The 21,462-nt window shown below is 47.1% G+C and overlaps 1 protein-coding gene across 1 annotated transcript in view; it reads left to right on the forward strand.

Moving 5' to 3' along the window:
• LOC119402226 (uncharacterized) overlaps positions 1-21,275 on the forward strand; it is a 26,197-nt gene extending 4,922 nt beyond the window's left edge. The window contains exons 3-5 of the mRNA XM_037669359.2: positions 13,981-14,057; positions 19,946-20,041; positions 21,016-21,275. Coding sequence (XP_037525287.1) covers positions 13,981-14,057; positions 19,946-20,041; positions 21,016-21,224 — 382 coding nt within the window. The 3' untranslated portion in view covers positions 21,225-21,275. The remainder of the gene's footprint in view (positions 1-13,980; positions 14,058-19,945; positions 20,042-21,015) is intronic.
• The last annotated feature ends 187 nt before the right edge of the window (positions 21,276-21,462 follow it).

The raw sequence follows: 21,462 nt of genomic DNA on the forward strand, positions 1-21,462 counted from the left end.
TGAGTTAGTAGGAGTAGATGTGAGTAAGAGCGTGAGTAAGTGCTATGAGTGTGTGTACGTGTGTAGTGTGAACGTGAGGAGTAGGTACGATAGTCAGTGCACGTGAGTATGAACGTGAGTGAGTACCAATGAGTGGAAGAGGCGTTACTGAAAGTGAGTGAACACTTATGAGTCTGAGCGGGCGTTAGTATGAACACGAGTGAGTACCATGGTCGTGACGTGTGAGCATGAACGTGAGTGAGTGCCTATGAGTGTGAGGAAGCGTGAGTATGAACTTCACTGGGTTGTGAGTGGGCGCGGTATGGGCGTGAGTATGCCCATCAGTGGGTGTTGGTGGGCGTGAGTATGAACGTGAGTGAGCGCCTATGAGTATGAGTAGGTGTGAGTATGAACGTGATTGAGTACGTATGACTGTGAGTAGGCGTGATTATGAACGTGAGTGAGTGCCTGTAAGTGTGAATATGAACTTGGGTGAGTGTCTATGAGTGTAAGTAAGCGTGAGTATGAACGTGAGTGAGTATGAGTGTGAGTAGGCGTGAGTATGAACGTGGGTGAGCGCCTGTAAGTGTGAGTATGAATGTGAGTGAGTGCCTGTGAGTGTGAGTAGGCGTGAGTATGAACGTGAGGGAGTGCGTATGAGTGTGAGTAGGCGTGAGTATGAACGTGAGTGAGTGCCTGTAAGTGTGAGTATGAATGTGGGTGAGTGCCTATGAGTGTGAGTAGGCGTGAGTATGAACGTGAGTGAGTGCCTATGAGTGTGAGTAGGCGTGAGTATGAACGTGAGTGAGTGCCTGTAAGTGTGAGTATGAATATGAGTGAGTGCCTACGAGTGTGAGTAGGCGTGAGTATGAACGTGAGTGAGTGTCTATGAGTGTGAGTAGGTGTGAGTATGAACGTGAGTGAATGCCTATGAGTGTGAGTAGGTGTGAGTATGAACGTGAGTGAATGCTTATGAGTGTGAGTAGGTGTGAGTATGAACGTGAGTGAGTGCCTATGAGTGTGAGTAGGCGTGAGTATGAAGGTGAGTGAGTGTCTATGAGTGTGAGTAGGCGTGAGTATGAACGTGAGTGAGTGCCTATGAGTGTGAGTGGGCGTGAGTATGAACGTGAGTGAGAGCCTATGAGTGTGAGTAGGCGTGAGTATGAACGCGAGTGAGTGCCTATATGTGTGAGTAAGTGTGAGTATGAACGTGAGTGAGTGCCTATGAGTGTGAGTAGCCGTGAGTATGAACGTGAGTGAGTGCCTACGAGTGTGAGTAGCCGTGAGTATGAACGTGAGTGAGTGCCTATGAGTGTGAGTAGGCGTGAGTGTGAACGTGAGTGAGTGCGAAGGCTGAAAAAAATGGGGTGAGTGAGTGTGAGTGAGTATTCTCTTACAGTGCCGACCTATGGTGCCAGGTCGCCTTGATTCCTGCGACCCAGCTCCTAATGTCCGCCACCTCTGTGTCCTTGGACTCCGCGCTAGCTTTTCTAAAGGCTTGCCACTCTGTGAGTCTAGCCTGGCCGTGTCTTTTCCTGATCGGGATGCTTTTTATCTGGATGCTCAAAATGCAGTGGTCGCTACGAAGCGTTTCCCATCGCTTTCCCATCTGGCCTCCCCTTGCCCTTTTAATGAACGCGAAGTCGAGCGGCCTTCACAAGCGATTCGCGGTAGAGGCATACGCACTAGATGTCACAGGAGAGTAATGTACCATAGCATTCTTTCCTCTTCGCTAGAATATAAGAGGAGGTGCTGAAAAGTTCCAGGCTTTGCACTGAAAGTGTATAGTCACAGCTTTGAAAGTACGCAGTCTTTATAAGTAATCCTTCCTCATACAGATGCCCTTTCGACATTCTTGTATCATTTTTTCTAGTTCATTAAAAAGAAAGAAGCATTCTATAGGTAGCCAAAATAACTCTCAGCAGCATATTTGACGTCAACAATGTCGACAGAATTGCGTCCCTTCAAGTGTTTCTTCAAGTTAGGAAACACGTGTTTGTTGGAATAATATTATTAGGTATCATTTGAAAGCTGAGAGCGTAAGCTTTCTAATGCAACACAATTAGCATGCATTGAATTAGCGCAGCAAGAACAATGAGTCAGTAAACAATGACTAAAATGCGGAACGTGTGCCGCTGGAGTGGGAACGTCAACTTAACAGCAAGCAACGAATCGGCGAATAGAACAAGGAATTTTGTAGAATATTCAGCCTTGGAAAACATCGCTGACTGTGAAAGCCTAACGTCACGGTTAATCTTCGCAGCAAATTTTATTAGACATGCATCGAAAGAAATGAAATTTGTACGCAGACACGGGAATAATAAACGAGAGCTGTTATTTTTGTGTTGAGCAGTTTCACGGCGTTTCCAACGCGCAAGGCAAATAGCAGGTCATTCCTGATGCCCTCTAACCTACGTATTAGAAGGGCTATTTGGTTCAGGTGCATTTATTCGTCATACCTCAGACCAATACATCTGTCTTACTCCGTAAAAATAGTAATTGCCAGGTTGTAAAACAATTGCACTCGAAATGCGTTCGGAGCAGGCGGACGCAGAGCCAAGTGGGCGCGGCTGTAGGGATGACAGCCCCGGAAGTGCCACACCGCGAGAGGAGACGGAAGGAGGACACATTTTCGCGCGTGACTCGGGCAGAGCTCGCAAACTGAAGCTAATATAGTAACCTCCAGATAGACAACCGGCCCCTTGCAGAGGACAGAATCCTAGGGCCCTGTCATATCCGGTCTAAAACCCGAGTGGCTCTGAGGTCGTCGTAGTGGTTTCTTCGAGAAACTGGACTAAATGACAAATTATGGCACAGACAATATTGGTGCGTCGTGTTTAGATGGTGCCAGAGTCATCACACTACAACTTCGTCACTGACCCTTCATCTCTCTCACTCTTTTACATCCCCGTTCACCTTCCCCAGCACAAGTTACCAAACCGGGCACAAGTTACCAAACCGGGTTAACATCTCTGTCTTTCTCTTTCTCTCTCTCTGTTTCAAGGGTAGCGTATTGCGCCGCTAGCAGTCTCGGCAGGTCTTAACGTAGTGTCTGATGGTGTAAATCGTTTATGGAGTGCTTATTCTGTATTCGTGCGAGAGTGTGCGTGAATGACAAATGTCAAGAACTGTACGTATACGTCTTCGTGTCAGTGCCTCGGGCCGCTTTGATCAACCTTGTAAAAGCACACTTAGCAACCATCCGACGAGTCACACACCACCTTTCGCATTTTTAACACGAAAGTGTTTTATGCCGGGGTCCACCAAGTACATCCGTCACGGATATGACGTTGATAAAATGGACGCCAACGGGTGAGAAAGAAAAAAATCAAGAAAAAGATACCCCCGCTGGGAATCGAACCCACGACGTTGCGGCGACGACGCCAAGCGCCCGACACGCTACCGACTAAGCTAACTCGGGAGATGGTATACACGGCGCGAACGCGCCTTATATCTTTCACACATTCTCTTTCGCGGCGGGCGGAGCTAAAACCCCTTGATGTTGGAAAGTAGCGGCGCTCCTTTATCCACGCCGGCTCATCCTCGCCGCGCCGTCAACCTCCTCTTTTTTCACCCTCTCTTTCGCGGAGCCGGCGCATCTGCAACGCTGAATGGCTGCGACGCGCGATAGCTCCCAGTCAGGTGACCCTGACGTCACGAGAAGCGAGCGCAAGCAAACTTCGCGCGCTTTCAGCTGCTCACGCCCGCCATGAACCCTCCAGGCGTCAACCCTCCAGGCGTGTGTGTACTGGTGTGTGCAGGTGTATGCGTGCTTGTATGTGCGCATATGTGCGCCTGCGTTTGTATGTGCGTGGGCGCACGTGTTAACGTGTGAGTGCATGTGCGTGCGTTTGTGTATTCGCGGTGTTTGTGCGTGTACGCACGTATGTGTATGCGTGCGCCTGCGCGTGTGTGTCTGTATACTCTGTATCACTTGTGCATTAGCGTGCGTTTCTGTATCGCTGTGTATGTGCGTGTGTGTCTGTATCGCTTGTGTATGTATGTGCCTGCGTTTCAGTATCGCGTGTGTATTTATGCGCGTGCGTGTCTGCATCCCGTGCGTATTTATGTGCGTGCGTGTCTGCATAGCGTGTGTATGTATGTGCGTGCGTGTCTGCATTGCGTGTGTATGTATGTGCGTGCGTGTCTGTATCGTGTGTGTATGTATGTATGTGCGTGCGTGTCTGTATCGCGTGTGTATGTACGTATGAGCGTGCGTGTCTGTATCGCGTGTGTATGTATGTATGAGCGTGCGTGTCTGTATCGCGTGTTTATATGTGCGTGCGTGTCTGTATCGCGTGTGTATGTATGTATGAGCGTGCGTGCATGTCTGTATCGCGTGTGTATGTATGTATGTATGTGCGTGCGTGTCTGTATCGCGTGTGTATGTATGTATGAGCGTGCGTGTCTGTATCGCGTATATATGCGCGTGTATATGTATGTATGTGCGTGCGTGTCTAAATCGCGTGTGTATGCGCATGTGTATCTAAGTGCGTGCGTGTCTGTTCGCATGTCCACGCACGTGTGTCTATAACACGTGTGTACGCGCGTGTGTATGCATGTGCGTATCTATATTGCGTGTGTATGAGCCTGCGTGCCTGTATCCCGTGCATATGATCGTGCGTATCTATGTGTGTGCGTGTCTGTATCGCGTGTGTATGCATGTCCGTGTGTGTACGTATGTGCGTGTCTTTATCACGTGTGTATAAGCGTGTGTGTGTGCCTGCGTGCATGCATCGTGTGCGTGCGTGCGTGTCTGACAGCGGCATTGACACAAAAAGGCTTCGGGCTCACTCATTTGGCCCAATTTAAGTAAACTACCACATTCCTTCTTGGGTGCCTTCTTTTAGCTCATCAAGACCACAATTATGAAAAAAATTCTCGCCTATACTTTATGCTGGTTACATTATATGCGTTAATACACCGTGTTAAGGACAGCCGAGGCGGCGACGGGAAGGTAAAACGCTCAGCCGCCAGTTGATATACTCATTTTTTTCGAAGCGCTTATTTGTATATACCGAAGCGTTATTAAAAATATATTTGTCACTTTGTTCTATCGGAAGCCCACTTTCGTCATGACTATTGCTTAAGAAACAGGTTCTCATTTGACGCTTCAAGGGGCCGATTAAACAAGCGCGCGCAGTGATTTTAATGCGGCTGCGGCGAGCCAGTGGAGGGTTCAGCGTGCCGTGCGCAGCGCGCCGGCCAGGGGAGGGGAGAAATCCGAGGAGAATTGAGGAGGAAACCGCGCGCGCGGAGGAGAGTGTCGCTACTTTCTAGATCAAGGGGCTTTAGGCGGAGCTAGAGTGCCTCGATGCGCGCGCCCCCGCTTAGAGTGGTGTCAGCTTTTGAAAGGGCAGGTGCCGCCTCCGCGGCCTTGGCGGCAGCGTGGCCGCCATTTTGAATCCCCCGCCTGGTCACTTGTGCGTGACGCGCGTGCTCTTTTTAGGTCGGTGCTCGTTTCCCTCCAGTTTTATGCGCTCGCTACCGTCACCATGGCCGGGTGTTGCGTGCCGCAGTGCAGCAATCATTCCAGAAACGCTGGGAGCTGTATCGTTTTAGAAGATACGAGGTTTCTTTGGACAGCAAAAATCAAACGTGACAAGCGGCATCCGAAGAACACATTATGCACTTGCAGCGTAAGTTTCCGGCCGGTATTTCGAATGCACATGCAAGGGTAACCTGCCGGTGTTAACCTTGCGTAATATATGGACACACTGATATCAGCTACATGCTTAAAATGCTTTGGTTCACGTGTGCATGAATCCTGCATTTTTCTTCCCAAACATTCTTTACTGCACTTGGTTGGTCCTGTATCTGCCTTTGATTTTTGCTTTCGCTACTTTTGTGATTTGAAATGTATCATGGAAATATATTGTGCGTGTTTGTCTGCAGATCAGATCCTTCTTTTTTCCTAATAATAATTATTTGTGAGAATTTACGTCCCAAGAACCCCGATATGATTATGAGAGGCGCCGTATATAGTAAAAGGCTCCCGAAATTTTGACCGTCTGTTGTTCTTTAACGTGCACCTAAATCTAAGTACGCGGGCCTCTGTCACTTCACCTCCATCGAAATGGGGCCGCTGCGGCCGGGATTCGATCCCGCAACCTTCGGGTCACCAGTCAAGCACCAGTAGTAAAAACCACGGCGGTTCTTGTTTTTTATATTCCTTTCCGTGTTTCAAGTACGCCTTCTGTGCTGGTCTGATTCCCATGTATGTATGTGTCCAGTTAAATGATTCTTGTCCTTCCCTGTTTCTGTGTTTCAAGGTTGCATTTTCGTCCTGTCTTAAATAATTACGCAGTTTCTGTTTTTTTAATCATTTACGATCACTGTGAATCGACTAGTGGCAGTTGTGTTTTATTGTGTGATTTGCGTTTTATTTCTGTAATTGCTTCTGTCAGCGCAGCATTAATGCGCACAAATAAATGGCCTGTACACTGGATATTAACGCGCGCGCGCGCGCACGCGCACACACACACACACACACACACACACACACACGCACACACACACACACACACACACACACACATACACACACACACACACACATTCAGTATCTTATTTCTTTCAGCAAGCATAATTTATTTATTAATAATGTAAGTCCTGAAGGCTCATACAGGAATGCGCATACAAAAAGTTCTCGCGAAACGTCTATACAAAGAAGACGCATGAAAACAACAACAAGACGGGGAAGCATTGTGTACAGTAGACACGCTATGTCAGTAAAAAATACGAGAAACAAAGTCAAGTTGTACAGTGAGTACGTCATGGAAAACTAGTTAATGAAATAAAAACTCACAGGCTCCCTTATGCGTACGCTTAAGACGGCTCGAAAGCGAAAGCCATCTTCTTCTCAGTTTTTTGCGCACAAAGCGTGGTTTTGCATTGCCTCCAAGATCGGAGGCACCTCACATGGTTTTGCACTGCCTCCGTGATCTGCCCACTTTTGACCAAGCTACGATGTCATGTGATAACGGCATCATATGACGTCACGCCAAAATTTGTGAAGCCATGATGACGTCTATGGTGACGTCATCACGTGACGATTTTTTCGTCCCTCGTCCTCAACGTCGTGGTATGCTGACGCCGTAGACGCTGGACGCCGACGGTCAAATTTCGCGTTTGATGAGGCATTTAAGGCTTTCGCTTTAAAAATACGTCCGCCACGGTGGTATGGTGGTGACGGAGCTCGGCTGCTGACCCGAAAGTCACGGGTTCGATCCCGGCCGCAGTGGTCGAATTTAGGTCGAGGCGAAATGCTAGAGGCCCGTGTACTGTGCGATGTCAGTGCAGGTTAAAGAACACCAGATGGTCAAAATTCATGGAGCCCTCCACTACGGTGTGCCTCATAATCATATCATGGTTCTGGCAAGTAAAACCCCAGATATTATTATTAATAAAAGAGACAAATAACCGACGCCGTGCATCTGCCGCACAAAGTGTAAAACAGTATTGGAAACACTCAATATTATGTGCATGCAATTGGGCATGCGAGAAAACCTGCAGATACAGAAAAAGAAACTGTAGATACAAAAAGAAGAAGGAAAAACGCACTGATACTGCGCGCATGCAAAGTTTTACGGCATACTACTCAACAACGTATTCATCGTTTTGATAAGGACTCAAGGTGCAACTCGAGTCCTGATACAGTAGCGGCTACAGATTGTGAGCAAGAAACAATAATGATAAAGAAGCTTTCGTTTCATTTTAGCAGGATAATCGCACCATACTTCCCCTCGGCCCTTTATTCTGTGTATAATATGTATGCTGCCATTTATAATAAACGAGTAAATTGTTTGCAAACTTAGCAAATGAGCCACCTTAATCGCGCTTAGGTAGCTTCGCAACACTAAATTGTGTGTGTTCAGATACATATACTGCTGCTGCTGCTGACATGTATACAAATACTTTAAACGATTGTTTGTGTATTTGGAATGCAGAGCTTACGAGAAAATTAAGTAAGGCTTTAGACTTTGTCGTTTCCGACGTAAGGAAGAGGATTGGTTTTCAACATAACGGAGTCTACGTCTACCTCTAGCGCATAACACATGCACAGGCCGTCAGCTTACATGAATTACATGCTTCCTTAATAAACATTTAGGCAAAAACAGCAATAAAAGCTGCCCAAGCCTCAAAAAAGAAAAGAAAAAGAGAAAGCTCACTAGCGTGCACTTATTTCGGGACGTATCCGCGCACCGCAAGCGCTTTGTGTAGCGCGTTTCGCATGCTGCCAAGCGGCGGCGGGATTCGCAATGGCGGCCGTCGTAGCAGACGACGCGCCTGTCCTCACCCTCAGCGGAGCGCGCGGGCATCAAGGCACCCTAGGCGGAGCGGGACGGTGCCGCCGTCTGTGAGACGTGAAAAGAAGTAATGCTTCACGATCGACACTTACTAGCGCTTACTCCGAGATTGCATGCGATATCGGAGGTCATGGTTAAAGCGTCTCGATACCAGAGAGCTAGACTGGCCGCGCTGGCGTCGCCGAGGCACCCTTGACGCAGTTACGTTCTTTGCCTTTGGCTTCGTGTTAGCGTGCGTCGGCTCATCGGAGTAGTGCATCCTCCACGTGCACCAATGGGATTTCTCCGCCGCCGACTGCTTCTATTGCGCGAGCACCGACTAACAAAACTGCTACAATATGCGTCGCAGAAAGGACGCGATTTCGACGGGCGAATGTCGTGCCTTGGTGGAGCGAGAGCAGCGCCTGCGAGACAGAGGCCAGCGGGACGCACGCGTTTGCCGCTCAGGCTACGAACCTCTACCTCCCGTGTTGCTGAAGCGCAGTGTGTGTTATGTATGCATGAGCACAGGCGTCGGCTACCCATTACTAGAAAGCGCACGCCATGCCGTTTCTCTCCTTAATTGACGACGCTTTGAAGAAGTGCATACCGAGTACCAGTGTTGATTATGAGCTTGTTGATATCATCCTTACGCGGGATTCACGATTCGCTGTGTCCAAATACACACCGTCAGCTACCACAACGGTTTAATCACGATCATGGGCGTTAGTCGTCGCGATAGAGACATGCTGTCAACATGGGTGCATCCACGTCAAACGGTGCTATAGCTGCCAAACACGAATAGACATTGTACAAGCTCTCATATATCACTACACAATAAGCACTACTTCTGTGAAGACACGTTTCACTTGCGTGGTATACCGATTCCTATGTCGGAGGGATCAGCCATGTTTTTCTGAACATGCTCACGCACAGATGGTATAGGTAAAAGAAAGCCTCCGACGTACCACAAGAGCTGTCATACCTACGTGTGGGTGAGACCTCCCTGGTAGTTTACCCGCGAGGAGGTTTTGTTGCGGAGGCTTCGTGTCGAGGTTGCGCTTTCCCCATTTGTGACCGCTCTCTGGGCGCCACCTAATCACGTCCCATATAGTGCATCGTGCCCCTTTTGTGACGCCCCGATCCTTGCTGTGGACTTGTCCGGGCCCTTATTTAAACCGTCTTTGCCACATCCGTGCAACAAGCCTCGGGCCTGGCCGATCACCCTACCTCGACCACTGGATTCAAGGACCCTTCCGTCGTTCTCTGATGCACTTTATACACGAAGCAGGTTGGCATGTTCGTGTTTTATAACACGAACTACTGAGCCTAACGGAGGCTTTCGAAATGAAAAAGACGTTTCGTGGTGGCGCGCATCCAGGTACTCTTCCCTCATCGCAGATGACACCACCATAAAAACGGCTTGAGGCTCAAAGCTTTGCTTGAAGAAGTTCTGGCGGAGAAAAAGCGTTGAAATCTTATGCCCGAATTTCCCTTCTGGCTACGTAAGCTTCCCCTCAAGATAGTCCATGAGTCGACGAACCACTACGTCATCACGCTGTTGCTGAGTATGCAACACGCTATGACGGCGCAGAGGGAAACTGTCGTCGCCATCACGAACGAGGGTGTGCACGCAAACAACCCATGAGAAGAGAACGAGGCAAAAGCAGCGCCAATGTCAGTAAGAGTTGGTGTTGGGGAGCGTAACAGACAGCCAGTATCGGTGTACTTGTGTCCCGACTTAGACAGAACTGTACAGTTGAACTCTTCAAGGCAATGAATGTTGAAATAGGCGACCTGATGAGTCCTTAAGATGTGCAAGCCAACACGTGTAGTCATGGTCGGTGACTGCTCTGAATTGTCGTCCAGACGACATGGAATGTAGGTACTGCCCACGCGACAGCTAGGTATTCTTTTTCGGCGGTAAAACAATTTGACTCGGCCGACGGTAATGTGCAACAACCGCAGGCGATCACTCGCGCAATCCATTCTTGCCTCTACAGGTGGACGGCTCTGACGACAGCAGCGATTACACCTCTTTGCGCTTCAGTGTCGGTGTCTGCGTCAAACTGACCCAGCACTGGCGGGTTCTGGAGGCGTAGCTGTAGTTGACAAAAAGCTCAGTGTTGCTCTATGTCCAAAACGACAAGTACGCAATCTCTTCTTTGATTGTGTAATTGATCAGTCCTCCTTGAAAAGTTACGTACGAAGCGACGGAGGTACACACAATATCCCAAAAAGCAACGAACCCCACGCTCGTTTGTAGAAATAGGGAAGACAGCAACTGCTCGCGCTTTTATAGAAACCTGGCAAATTCCGTCCTGGGTTGGGAATGGCCAAGGAATTTTAGCTTCCTGCAGATGCAGTGGAACCCTTTTTTAGCTTCAGTGAGAGGCTAATCTTTCCAGCGCATCAAGTACTGCACGAAGAAACCGAAGATGCTCTTCAAATGTCTCTGAAACTACGACGACGTCATCTAAAGGAATAAAACCGGATTGCTCCTTAAAATCGGAAAATACTGTATCCGTCCATATTTCAAAAACCAAAGGAGCAGAGCACAGCCCGAAAACAAGTACTCCGAATCCCAAGAATATTATATAAAGTTTGCTCCCAGTTACGGTCATCTGCCTCGATTTGCAAACTACCACTGCGATGATTCATAGACGAAAAGTATCTTGATTGTTAAAATTGAAACAGCGAGCGACAGAGGGAAATTTTTTTTTTCGTGTTCCTACCAGGAGTTTTCAAGGAGGGAAAGCGCATAGACGTTTCAGCGACGCCGTTTTGCTTCCAATAATCCCCGAATAAACACACTATGCTGTCTACCATTCTAACTAGCGCCACTTGCAAGAATTTGTTGAAATTCTTCGCGAATGACGTCTCGTTCTATAAGAGGCTTACGATAGGCATGCTGTCGGATGAGCCTTTCGGTGAGTCCCGTCAAAATTATCTTTTCCAGAAAGTGTTTCTGCTCGATCTTTTTAAAATGACAGATTGGGCGAGATTTAAAGTGTCTTTACCTTCGTTTCAAAGCAATCGTTAAATGAAAGCAAAACAGAGCGAGAAATTTTCTGCTGTGGAGCCTGCAATTAGGAGTTCACATCAAACACGACTGCAGACTGCTTCCCAGGCAGCGCAGCAGGTTGGGCCAACATCGTTTATACGTTGGCAAACAATGGCCCAATTAAGGTCCATTTAAGCCACTACGGGGGAAAAAGAAACGTTCGAAGTGCCTTGGGTTCGCTATGAAATGCTTCCCATTTATTAATCTCAATTCAAGCTCTCGCTTTTGCTCTCGGGTATCGACAGGTGCACTCTGTCGTGCATGCAACACCCGCACGCGCATTTCAAGGAACGGTGGGGATTTTGGGAATAATGCCCCCTACTACGAGATTGCCCCGACACTCGAGTAACTGAAAGGTTAGACCGTCCGGTTATGTGCCACAGGGGAGGGTATTGAGAGTTTATATATACCCAGGAACGGCGAGAACAGACATACGTAATTTAAATGCGAGAGTGTTAAGACAAACCGACATCGGCACCGCTGACTCGACCAATGGAAAGAACAAAAAATTAGGATCCCAGCAGGAATTGAACCCAAGCGTTCTGCGTGGCGATCGGGTATTCTACCACAGAACGACGCCAGGTCTATCAACTGGTTTGGAAAAACAGACTATGCAGGCGTAATGTCGGTGCAACGGCGATTGTGGTTGGTGCGCTGGCTATCTAATTTTAAAGAAAGCTCTAAACACTACATATGTACTCCTGCGATACACGCGTCACAGCACACTAACGTCGGTGGTTGCAGTTTTGGCTCCGCTTTTGTACCAGTCTAATAAACATTAAATTTGTATTCCTATCATTCAGCATGCCATATTGAAGTGCTCAACCCCGGAGGAATACGTTAACGAAAGTTACGTATGATATTCGCATGTGCAACATAAAGTGCACTTATTTCGATAATACTGACGTACGTACTCTAAGGTGAAAGCTGACGTTACGTCAGACCGTAAGTTACCCTTTAAACAGCAGTGCAGTCAACGTGTCTGGTAAGGCCACTATGTGAACACAGCTCTACACTTACAAAAACACGTCGATCCACCTCATAAAGTTTGTCTTGATAGCGATCGGTCTCCGTCAAAACGTTGCAAAATAAAGTTTTTTTAGAAACGTATCTCATTTTCATAGTTGTCTTACACTTACGTGGGTATAGATCTGCATAGATAATAAATTTAACCTCTCTCTCTCTCTCTCTCTCTCTATATATATATATATATATATATATAGAGAGAGAGAGAGAGAGAGAGAGAGAGAGAGGTTAAGTTTATTATCTATGCAGATGACACGAGTATATTTGTCCCATCAGCATCACATGCTATCCTTTCTAATAAAGCTAATTACGTCTTACAGAAGTTAGACAACTGGACAAGTAACAATAAGTTAAAAATAAATGCAACTAAAACAAAAGCCGTAGTTTTTCATTCGAATGGTCAACAAGTGACTTTGGAGAATAACATTGTATTTAGAGGCTCAGATATAGAAATAGTGACGTCAGTGAAAGTACTTGGCGTACATTTCTCCAGTTCTTTGCAATGGGATGACCACGTCAATTATATTCAATTAAAATTAAGCCGGATAACTGGAATATTCAGCCGTATCCGGTACCTCATCCCCAACTCGCTGAAGTTATTGATATACAAATCACTGTTTAGTTCTTATCTTAGTTATTGCTATTTGGTTTAGGGAACAACTACAGAAACAAACTTAACAAAATTACTGAGAATACAGAAGAAAATACTGAGGCTGATAGACAACGCTATAGTTCCAGCACCTAGCGACCCACTGTTTAAAAAATATAAGATAATCAAAGTGAATGACCTATATCAATACAGACTACTACGAGAGTACTGTCTTAGCTGCAAACGCTCAAACTCTTTGTTTACAGATATGGCGAATCTTTGCTTAAAGGAAAAGGCTTATGAAACTAGGAATACAGAAATGTGGAACGTTCCTTACTTTCGTACTAATTATGGTTTTCAGATGCTTCGATGTACTCTTCCGCGAATTCTAAATAATTACATTAGCAAAGGTATAGATGTGTCTCATTTAGGTGTCGCTGAATTAACGGCTTTTTTGTTGTATAAACAATGTAGCAATTATTTGGGTTCAGAAGATTGCAGCAGGTTTCTTTGTTGTATAAGCTATGTATAAAAAGTGTATGATATTGTGATGGCCTTTCAGCTGCTGCCATTGTTCACAAAGGGGGCGGAGGATCCCTCCAGCCGTCATTACGGCTTTTCCCTCCGCCTCCTGTTACACTGTACTGTGACGAAATAAAGCAATCAATCAATCAATCAATCAATATATATATATATATATATATTATGTATAGAATTCCACTATGACACAGTCTGGTTCCACCAGACGAAACGTTACTGCAAATATACAGTGCCAAACCAACGAATGTCGTAGTATTTCTTCATTCCTTATTCTATTTATTCTATTGGGGTCCGCGTGATTCTTTTCCCACTACTATATATATATATATATATACATATATATATATATATATATATATATATATATATATATATATATATATATATATCTATATATATATATATATATATTATATATATATATATACACCACTGTGCCAGTGTCATATAGCTTCAGAATAATCTTACACCAATGCAATATGTCTCGCTTACAGGGGTTGGTTCAAGCAGCGCTACGATTTCGAATCTCAAGAAGGAGAGTATAACCATGTGAGAATCAGAGAGCCTAACGGTAAGAATAATATCCATACTCCAACTAGTGGTGGTGATGGGGGTGAAAGCTATATAATTTTCTTTGTGAAGCAATGGCCGCCGTGAGAGCGGGGAAGGATACGGCAATATTTCCAAATGCTCTGCGGGTGTTCCCTTATAAAAGTTTGCCTCACGTAATGCCTGCCTATGAACCATCAATTCCGGTGTGCTGGCACGAGTCCCTGTGTCGCCAGCAAGGCCCCCGTGCACAGGTGTCCATACTAGTTCTCTGTCGTGTTGTCGGGCTGGGAGCGAAAAGAGGGAGAGTGTTCGTGTGGACACACTACTGGCTCCATCGTGTATCATAGAGTTAGACTCGCTGACAGTGACTTAATAGCTTGATAGGATAACGGCCAGAGCATAGCTATTGCCGCTTCCTCTGCCTCCCTAGAATCTGAAGAAAGCTGGAGGCACCACTAGTTATTCGGCTTTGAGGGATTAAAACCGAGGCGGTAAAAAAAAAACTTGGCAGGACGCTTGAACTTCGCCTTCAAGAGTGGAACGCAAAAGCGGAATCGGACCCTGTGCGCATCGCCTTCTCAATCGCTAGGCTGGCTTTTTTACGTACCGAGCCCTTTAATTACGTACCGAGCCCTTTAACGCTACCGTGCTAAAAAGGGCCGGCACTGTGTTCACCAGCATCGACGTAAACAACCCCCTTATTCATAGAAAATCATTCCCTGAGAGCATCTGTTTGCTACCGTGAGCGAATTTGTAGACCTTGCATAAATAGGTGGCCTCTTCGCTCTCTTCTCTTTCAACAGGCAGATGTAATGGATTGAATATGTTCTTAATTCTTGATAGGTAATTCTCAGAGGAATCCGTGCGGTAGCTGGACGCGTTCCTATGGTTTACTCTCCGGCGGCTTAAGCGCATGTGGCTCCCTCTCCTAAAATTCTTTCTAAGTAGTCACACGCGAGACCGCCATAACAATTCGAACATTTTGGATGTCAGAGTCCCAAATAAATTACCGCACTGTGTGAACAGGAAGATAGAAGCACCAATATTTAGCGTAGAACGCATCTCCGAGAGACAAACAGCCGAAGAGCCTCTGTTTTCAATGTGTTTAATCAAAGATGGTATGCATGTAGCAGTCGACATCTTTGTGTGGCTTATGCTCAACACAAGGACTCTTTGTCTAGTAGTAGTAGAAAACTTTATTTGTCTTCGTTTTGCTTGGGACGTGTCAAAGTTTTGAGCCCCTCTATGTCCCGTTCGCTGCTGCGATCCGGTTGGCCCGGTCAATCACTCTTCGCTCGTCATTCAGGGCTATGCTGGAAAGTGGGACTTCCCAATGGGAGGTAGAGGGGATTCGGTATTCTAGGTAGTGCTGGCGGTTTAGGGCATTGCCACGTAGAATGGTGCAAGCTTGGATGTTCTCCACAGAAAGGTCATTGGTCAGGATACTGTGTAAGCTAAAACGCGACAAAAGTCAAGGTTGGGGAACACTTTGCGTGTAGGGAGGTTCGCTTTGCGGGTTCGCTTTGCGTGTTCGAGCAATTGTTCTACGCGATAATCTGTAGTGCTGTAGTATCTCTATGTACCTGAGTGGCGTAGTTTGCACGTTGTCTGGGATGGGCTGGCCTTCCACTGGCGCCAAGAGCCAAATTTTCAGTTTTGCATGTGTACGCATACAAGCAAGCATACAAACACAAGCACGAACCTACATAAAGTATTAATGGACACACCCCCTCCTCTCTATGCTGTTGGGGGTATAAAGCTGTTCGGCTGCTGACCCGCAAGGCGCTTGTTCGATCCTGGTTTCAGCCTTCGCATTTCGATAGAGGGGTATTGTTAGGTGCGCGTTAGGCAACCCCATGTTGTCGAATTAAATTGTCCGCTGCCCTCCACTACGGCCTCTCTCATATAAAAGTGTTGCTTATTTGGCAAGTTGGTGCATGCTTAAATTTGACAAAAGCCACTAAAACGTCGAAAAAAGAAGGAAACTCAGAGGCAGGAGCAGAGACAGCCCTGTGTTCACTGGCATGTCGTCGACAGACTGTGTCGATAGAGCCGGCGACATACTTGAACCTAAAGCCACCTTTTGCGTTGGTGAGGTATAGGCCGTCGAGACTGGTAGCTCTGGAAAGTGCTACGTACACCAACTTCAGTGGATGGCGCTTATCGTATCCGAAGATTGCCTGGGAGTAGGTGGTGCTTTGTGACTTATATATAGTTATGACGTTTGCCTGCGCAAGAGGAAACTGTGCCCTCTTACACGAAATATCTTGCTGGAGTATGCTCTGGTTGTGGTGATCCGCAGTCACACGGGCACTCATTTTAATTCTAACGAGGGTGTGCGGTGTGATGTGCTTCGTCCTGGCTGGCAATGCCTACCGTGGACGTTCAAAATTCAAGCCACAGTCGCAAGAGGTTTCCGTGTTCGCCACGCTCGGTGTACCACAAGGTGGCCATGTTTCCATTAACGAGGCTGTCGCTTACGTCGATGTTAGCCTTGATCATGTACGGCTTGCTGATGCTCAGGTAAATTGAGGCCGGCAGGCTACCCAAGTCGCTTGCGTTCATGTGCGCCACTTTGGCCAGGATATTCCTGTGTACCTGCTCGTTCTGATGGCCAGTTATGTTATCGCATGTGGGATGACATAACACGTTGTCCGCTGCGTCGAGGCAACTTGCGTTACACCGGTCTACGTGCGCATTGCTGTAGTATAGCCGTATGACATCAGGGCACTTAGCTTCGACTTCTTCGCATGTCACAAAGCGGCTCTCAATCAATGTGACGTCATACTCGGTCAGCATGAGGCCATTCCCCAACCTCATATGAAATGAACAGAAGACTGCGTCATTCTGGCGGACCACGTGGACGAGTGGATGCCAGCAGAGCGTCTTCCAGCGGTGTCCTGTCTTCAGCTCCCTCAGTTGCCTAGCGCTTCAATTTGTATGTTGGCCGTTAATTTGTTGATTGAGACTGTGAATCATCTGTGACGTATAGCCGCATAACATAAACTGTGGTATGCGGGTATGTACCACACGTGCCGGAGGAAATGATTTAATGACGTACGCGAGAGATATTTTGCATTGTTCATGCAATGACCATTGAATCCTGTTCGTCATACACTGCTCCCCTTCTGCGCCAAGTTTGGTATATTACAATTTATCGATAGATGGATAGATGGATGGATAGATATGTGGATAGGAACGGCCAAAGTGTCTGAGGTTCGCTAAGAAATGCTTCACAATTAAAAGCAACAGACGACAAGCAGTCGCAGAGTGAACGCTGGGCTTGCCGTCTGCCTTCCAAGTTTAGCGACCGTTCGTTAGTTTTTGCGCTTCATAAAATTGTACATTGACGCAGAAGTTTCCATAGGTAAACAAAACTCGTTTCTGTACAATCATAAAGAAAAAAATTAGCTGCGTATTCACTTGCTTCGCTGCAAATGTCGTCGAAAGACGAGTCTTCTGCCGGCCGTACTACATGAGTCGTGGCCTCATTCGCGGCCACCCGTGATGCTGTTCTCGTAGCGTTTCCGTCCTGGCACGATAAATGCAATGGAGGTTTGTTTGAACAGATTTCATTTTACCTTATGCAGAACCCAGGGCCACTGCCAGGTGGCAGCACCATATCGTCCGCCGCGGGCTTTTTCGTGCACAGAGTCGCATTTTCAGCGCAGCCTGAGAAACACTAGGACCTTTAGAATTACGTATCTACGTATTGCGCCAATTTCGTGTATTTCGTTCTTCGTGAACGATACCAATCCGAGCCAAGTCCGAATCTCACAACTCTATGCGCGGCGGAGGACGAAAGGAAGCACGTGAGGCCGTACTGCCTGCAGCAGTGCCACAGGGTGTCCGAGGCTGTTTCATGGTGAAAGGGAGCGCGCTCTCTCTCTCTACCGGCGCAGTGCCGTTCGCGCCAGCTCCCCATCTAGCCACCATACTTTGGCTATCAGTGTAGCGGGCCCCTGCTGGCTCGAATAGATGGTGATGCCCCAGAGACCGACGGCGGCAGCGCCTTAGAGTCAGCCGTTAAATCTCGGAGGCCGTACTTTTGGTACTTGGAGGCGCTGAAACGTCGGCGCGGCTGTCGTGTTTTCCACATCACCCCCCCCCCCCCAATAAAAACACTGATAATTCTCAAAAACGTTCTCATAAATTAAGGCCGTGACTAATACACAGGTAATTTGAGATATAGTTTTGTGGACTTTTTATGAAAGCTATGGGACTGACATTTACGCGGATGCGGCTCTTGTACGAAGGTATATGGTACACGTCTCATACCGCAGCGATTGCTTTGTTACATAATCAGACATTCCATCCAGTCATTCATAGTAATAATAGCTGGGGTTGAACGTCTCAAAACCACGATAGGATTATGAGGGACGCCGTAATGGAGGACTTCGGAAATTTCGGCCACCTTGGGTTCTTTAACGAGCACCTAAATCTAAGCACACGGGCCTCAAGCGTTTTCGCCTCCATTGAAAATATAGCCGCCGCAGCAGGGATTCGATCACCTGGACTTCCGGGTCAGCAGTTGAGCACCATAACCAATAGATCACCGTAGCGGGTCTAGTCATTCTTATCGTCGTGCAATCTCTAATATACGATTTTTCGGGCTTGTACGTATAAGAATACTATTGCAGGCACTCGTCGCGTTGAATTTGACGGCATCTTATCCACAGTGGTCCCGACACTGTAGCTAGAACAGATGAGTAAGTCCGTCTCTGGCGAGGGTGCCTCCCACCTTTCATGAAATTTAACCATTAGTATTATTATGTACAGAAAAATAACCATAGATTACGGTGATGTCACGACAATGCAATGAGTCACGCACATCGTCCTGCCAGTCTTTACAGTCCTAACAAAATATTTCACTTAACTGAGGCCTGCTTATATATAGAGTCATGACACAGCTGCATGTTTTTTAACACGAAAGTGTTTTATGCCGTGGTCCACCAAGAATTCAGTGACGTATTTTCGTCACGGAAATGACGTCGAAAAATGCACACGGTCAGATGGCAAAAAAAAGATGTTCCGTCGACGAGAGTTGAGCCCACGACCCCTCTGTCACAAGAACAGATGCCAGGCACGCTATCCACGGCGCCACGGTCACACACTCTGGATGCTTTACAAACGCGCATTTTATATCTCATATTTTCCTCTCGCAGTGCTGTTGGTCGGCAAGGTGATGTCGCCCTGTGGGAGTGGCAAAGTCAAGTCATCGTGACCGTGGCCTCCGAGATTAGCTCCTGCAAAGCGTCGTTGCTGCGCGTCGGTCTCATTCGGCGTGTTTCCAACAGGAAACGTGCAATTTTGTCAACGCCTGAACACAATGCGAGGTGGCGACCTTCGCCCAAGAGTCGGCCTCGCTCATGTTATGAATCCATAACAAAAATAGCTCTGTGACGCCCGCCTGCCACGCTTGGCTGTAGCACCGCTTTCCCCGCTTACACTCGCCCCAAAAAAGGTCGCGGCTGGTGTACCGGGGACCCACGACGCGCGTTGCGTTTCCCTCGGCTGTGACCGTGGTGTTCAATAACTCTTCACCATGCCGCGGGATTGCGACCATACCCCAAGCTCTGATTCCAATTAGCGACGCTCTTCTGGCTGTCACACCGCTTTCTCTGATTACGCTCTCACCTTTAACTACTACAGGTACCACTATTGTTGGTTTAATCATTGGCCATGGACGTCAGTCGTCGGGATGCAGATGCACCACGGAGCGTCAACGTGGGTGCATCCACGTTAAACGGTCCTATAGCTGCCAAACACCGATAGACAGTGTGCAAGCTTTCTTATGTCAATGTACAGTAAACATTCAATTGCTTCTGTAAGGACACTTTTTACTTTCGTGTTAAATTGATTTCTATGACGGAGGAATCAACCATGTTTTTTTTTCGCTCTGATTAGGAGGACCTGAAGGAATTTACAAATTCTTGCTGACCACATTCGGGTGCGCCGTTGTGGAGGTGAAAAACTACACACTGCGCGAGGACGTCCAATCTGGTGAGTTCCACGGCATTTATTAAGGTATTTATGCTGGCCAAAGGGGTTTCCCCAGGAATTGAAATTGGGGGAGGCGTGTTGTCTAAATATTTAGGATGGGAGGCGTGAACCAGGAGAAGTACGCAGTCAGACTCAGGTACATATTCTTGTATTCTTTAGTGTGAAGAAGTACCGCTTCCAAAGAGCATTATGTATTGCGTATACATTTGTTTAGCAACTTCACGAGACAACAGACAGATACTTCTAACTAGACCTGTGCGCCGGTCCCTGAATCGCCGGCGGCGGCGTGTGAACGGCGCAGGGTTCATCGGATCAGCGGCGGTGCGGGGTGGGGGGCGGGGATAGATTTGCGATAGTTTATCGAAAGACTTCCGACAGTTTATCGATGGTAGAACTATTAATAGTTTGTTTACACTATAGATAGTTTCAAAGAAACTATCGATGCTATCGATCGTCAATTTACCGATAGTTCTGCACCACTAGTGCCACCCCCTGGCTACGCGACTGAATTGTGCCAGTAATATTTGCCTCTCTAAAAGAATCAGTGGCTGCCAGTGCAGATCTGTATGTGAAAGTGCCATATATTTGGCGGTGTCAGGATAAAGTTGAAACTGTCATTATCCAAACAACTATGCTGACCAGATGACCAATACAGTCATTGAGCTGCAAACCTCGATTTGCCTTTTCATAACTTTGTCCAATTTTGCAGCAGTGGCTACCTTCACTTTTCCAAACCCCTCACACAAAATGACATTAGAAACAAACGAAAAAGCTAACAAAAAAGTTGCGGTGTGATGGCGCTAGAGGAACTACAAAATATCAATACTGAGCCCGCCTGAGGAGTAATACGGGACATTCAGTTGCGTTCTTATATTGCACGCCAGCCTTATTTGTTAACAGGATCAACGGCCCAATGAAGGTAAGGTTGCATGTATTAACCACGCGTCTCACTGTTCTGTCATAATGCCTTCCAGAAGAAACTGCGGTTCAGGAGCGCACTACAGACGAAGCAAGTGATAAAAGTCCTCACTGCATGATGTGGGAAAAAGAGGGAAACACGGATGCAACACAAACCTGCTGCGAGCGATTTTTCACAGAAAACTGCAAGCCAAAAAATACAGCATATGAATACTCTCCAAATAAATGCCCGGTGCCCACATATGATGAAGATTCAGAGCTGTAATGACTCGTGCAAATATATAGCAGAGAGGAGAATAAACTTTATTGAAAACCGGTCGCGTAGTTCTACTTTGGGGCGAAAGGGAGTAAAAGGGGCTTAAGTCCTGTCCCATGCCTCTCCCCGTCGATGATGATGACGGCGGAGGTGCCTTCGGTGCCGGCTCGAAGTTTTGGACCGAGGCAGCATCTTTGGCTTGCCGTACGGTTCATAGCTGGTGGGCCATCTCGTCGCTGGTGAGTGC

Source organism: Rhipicephalus sanguineus, chromosome 8, assembly GCF_013339695.2.
Source record: "Rhipicephalus sanguineus isolate Rsan-2018 chromosome 8, BIME_Rsan_1.4, whole genome shotgun sequence".
Taxonomy (NCBI): Eukaryota; Metazoa; Arthropoda; class Arachnida; order Ixodida; family Ixodidae; genus Rhipicephalus; species Rhipicephalus sanguineus.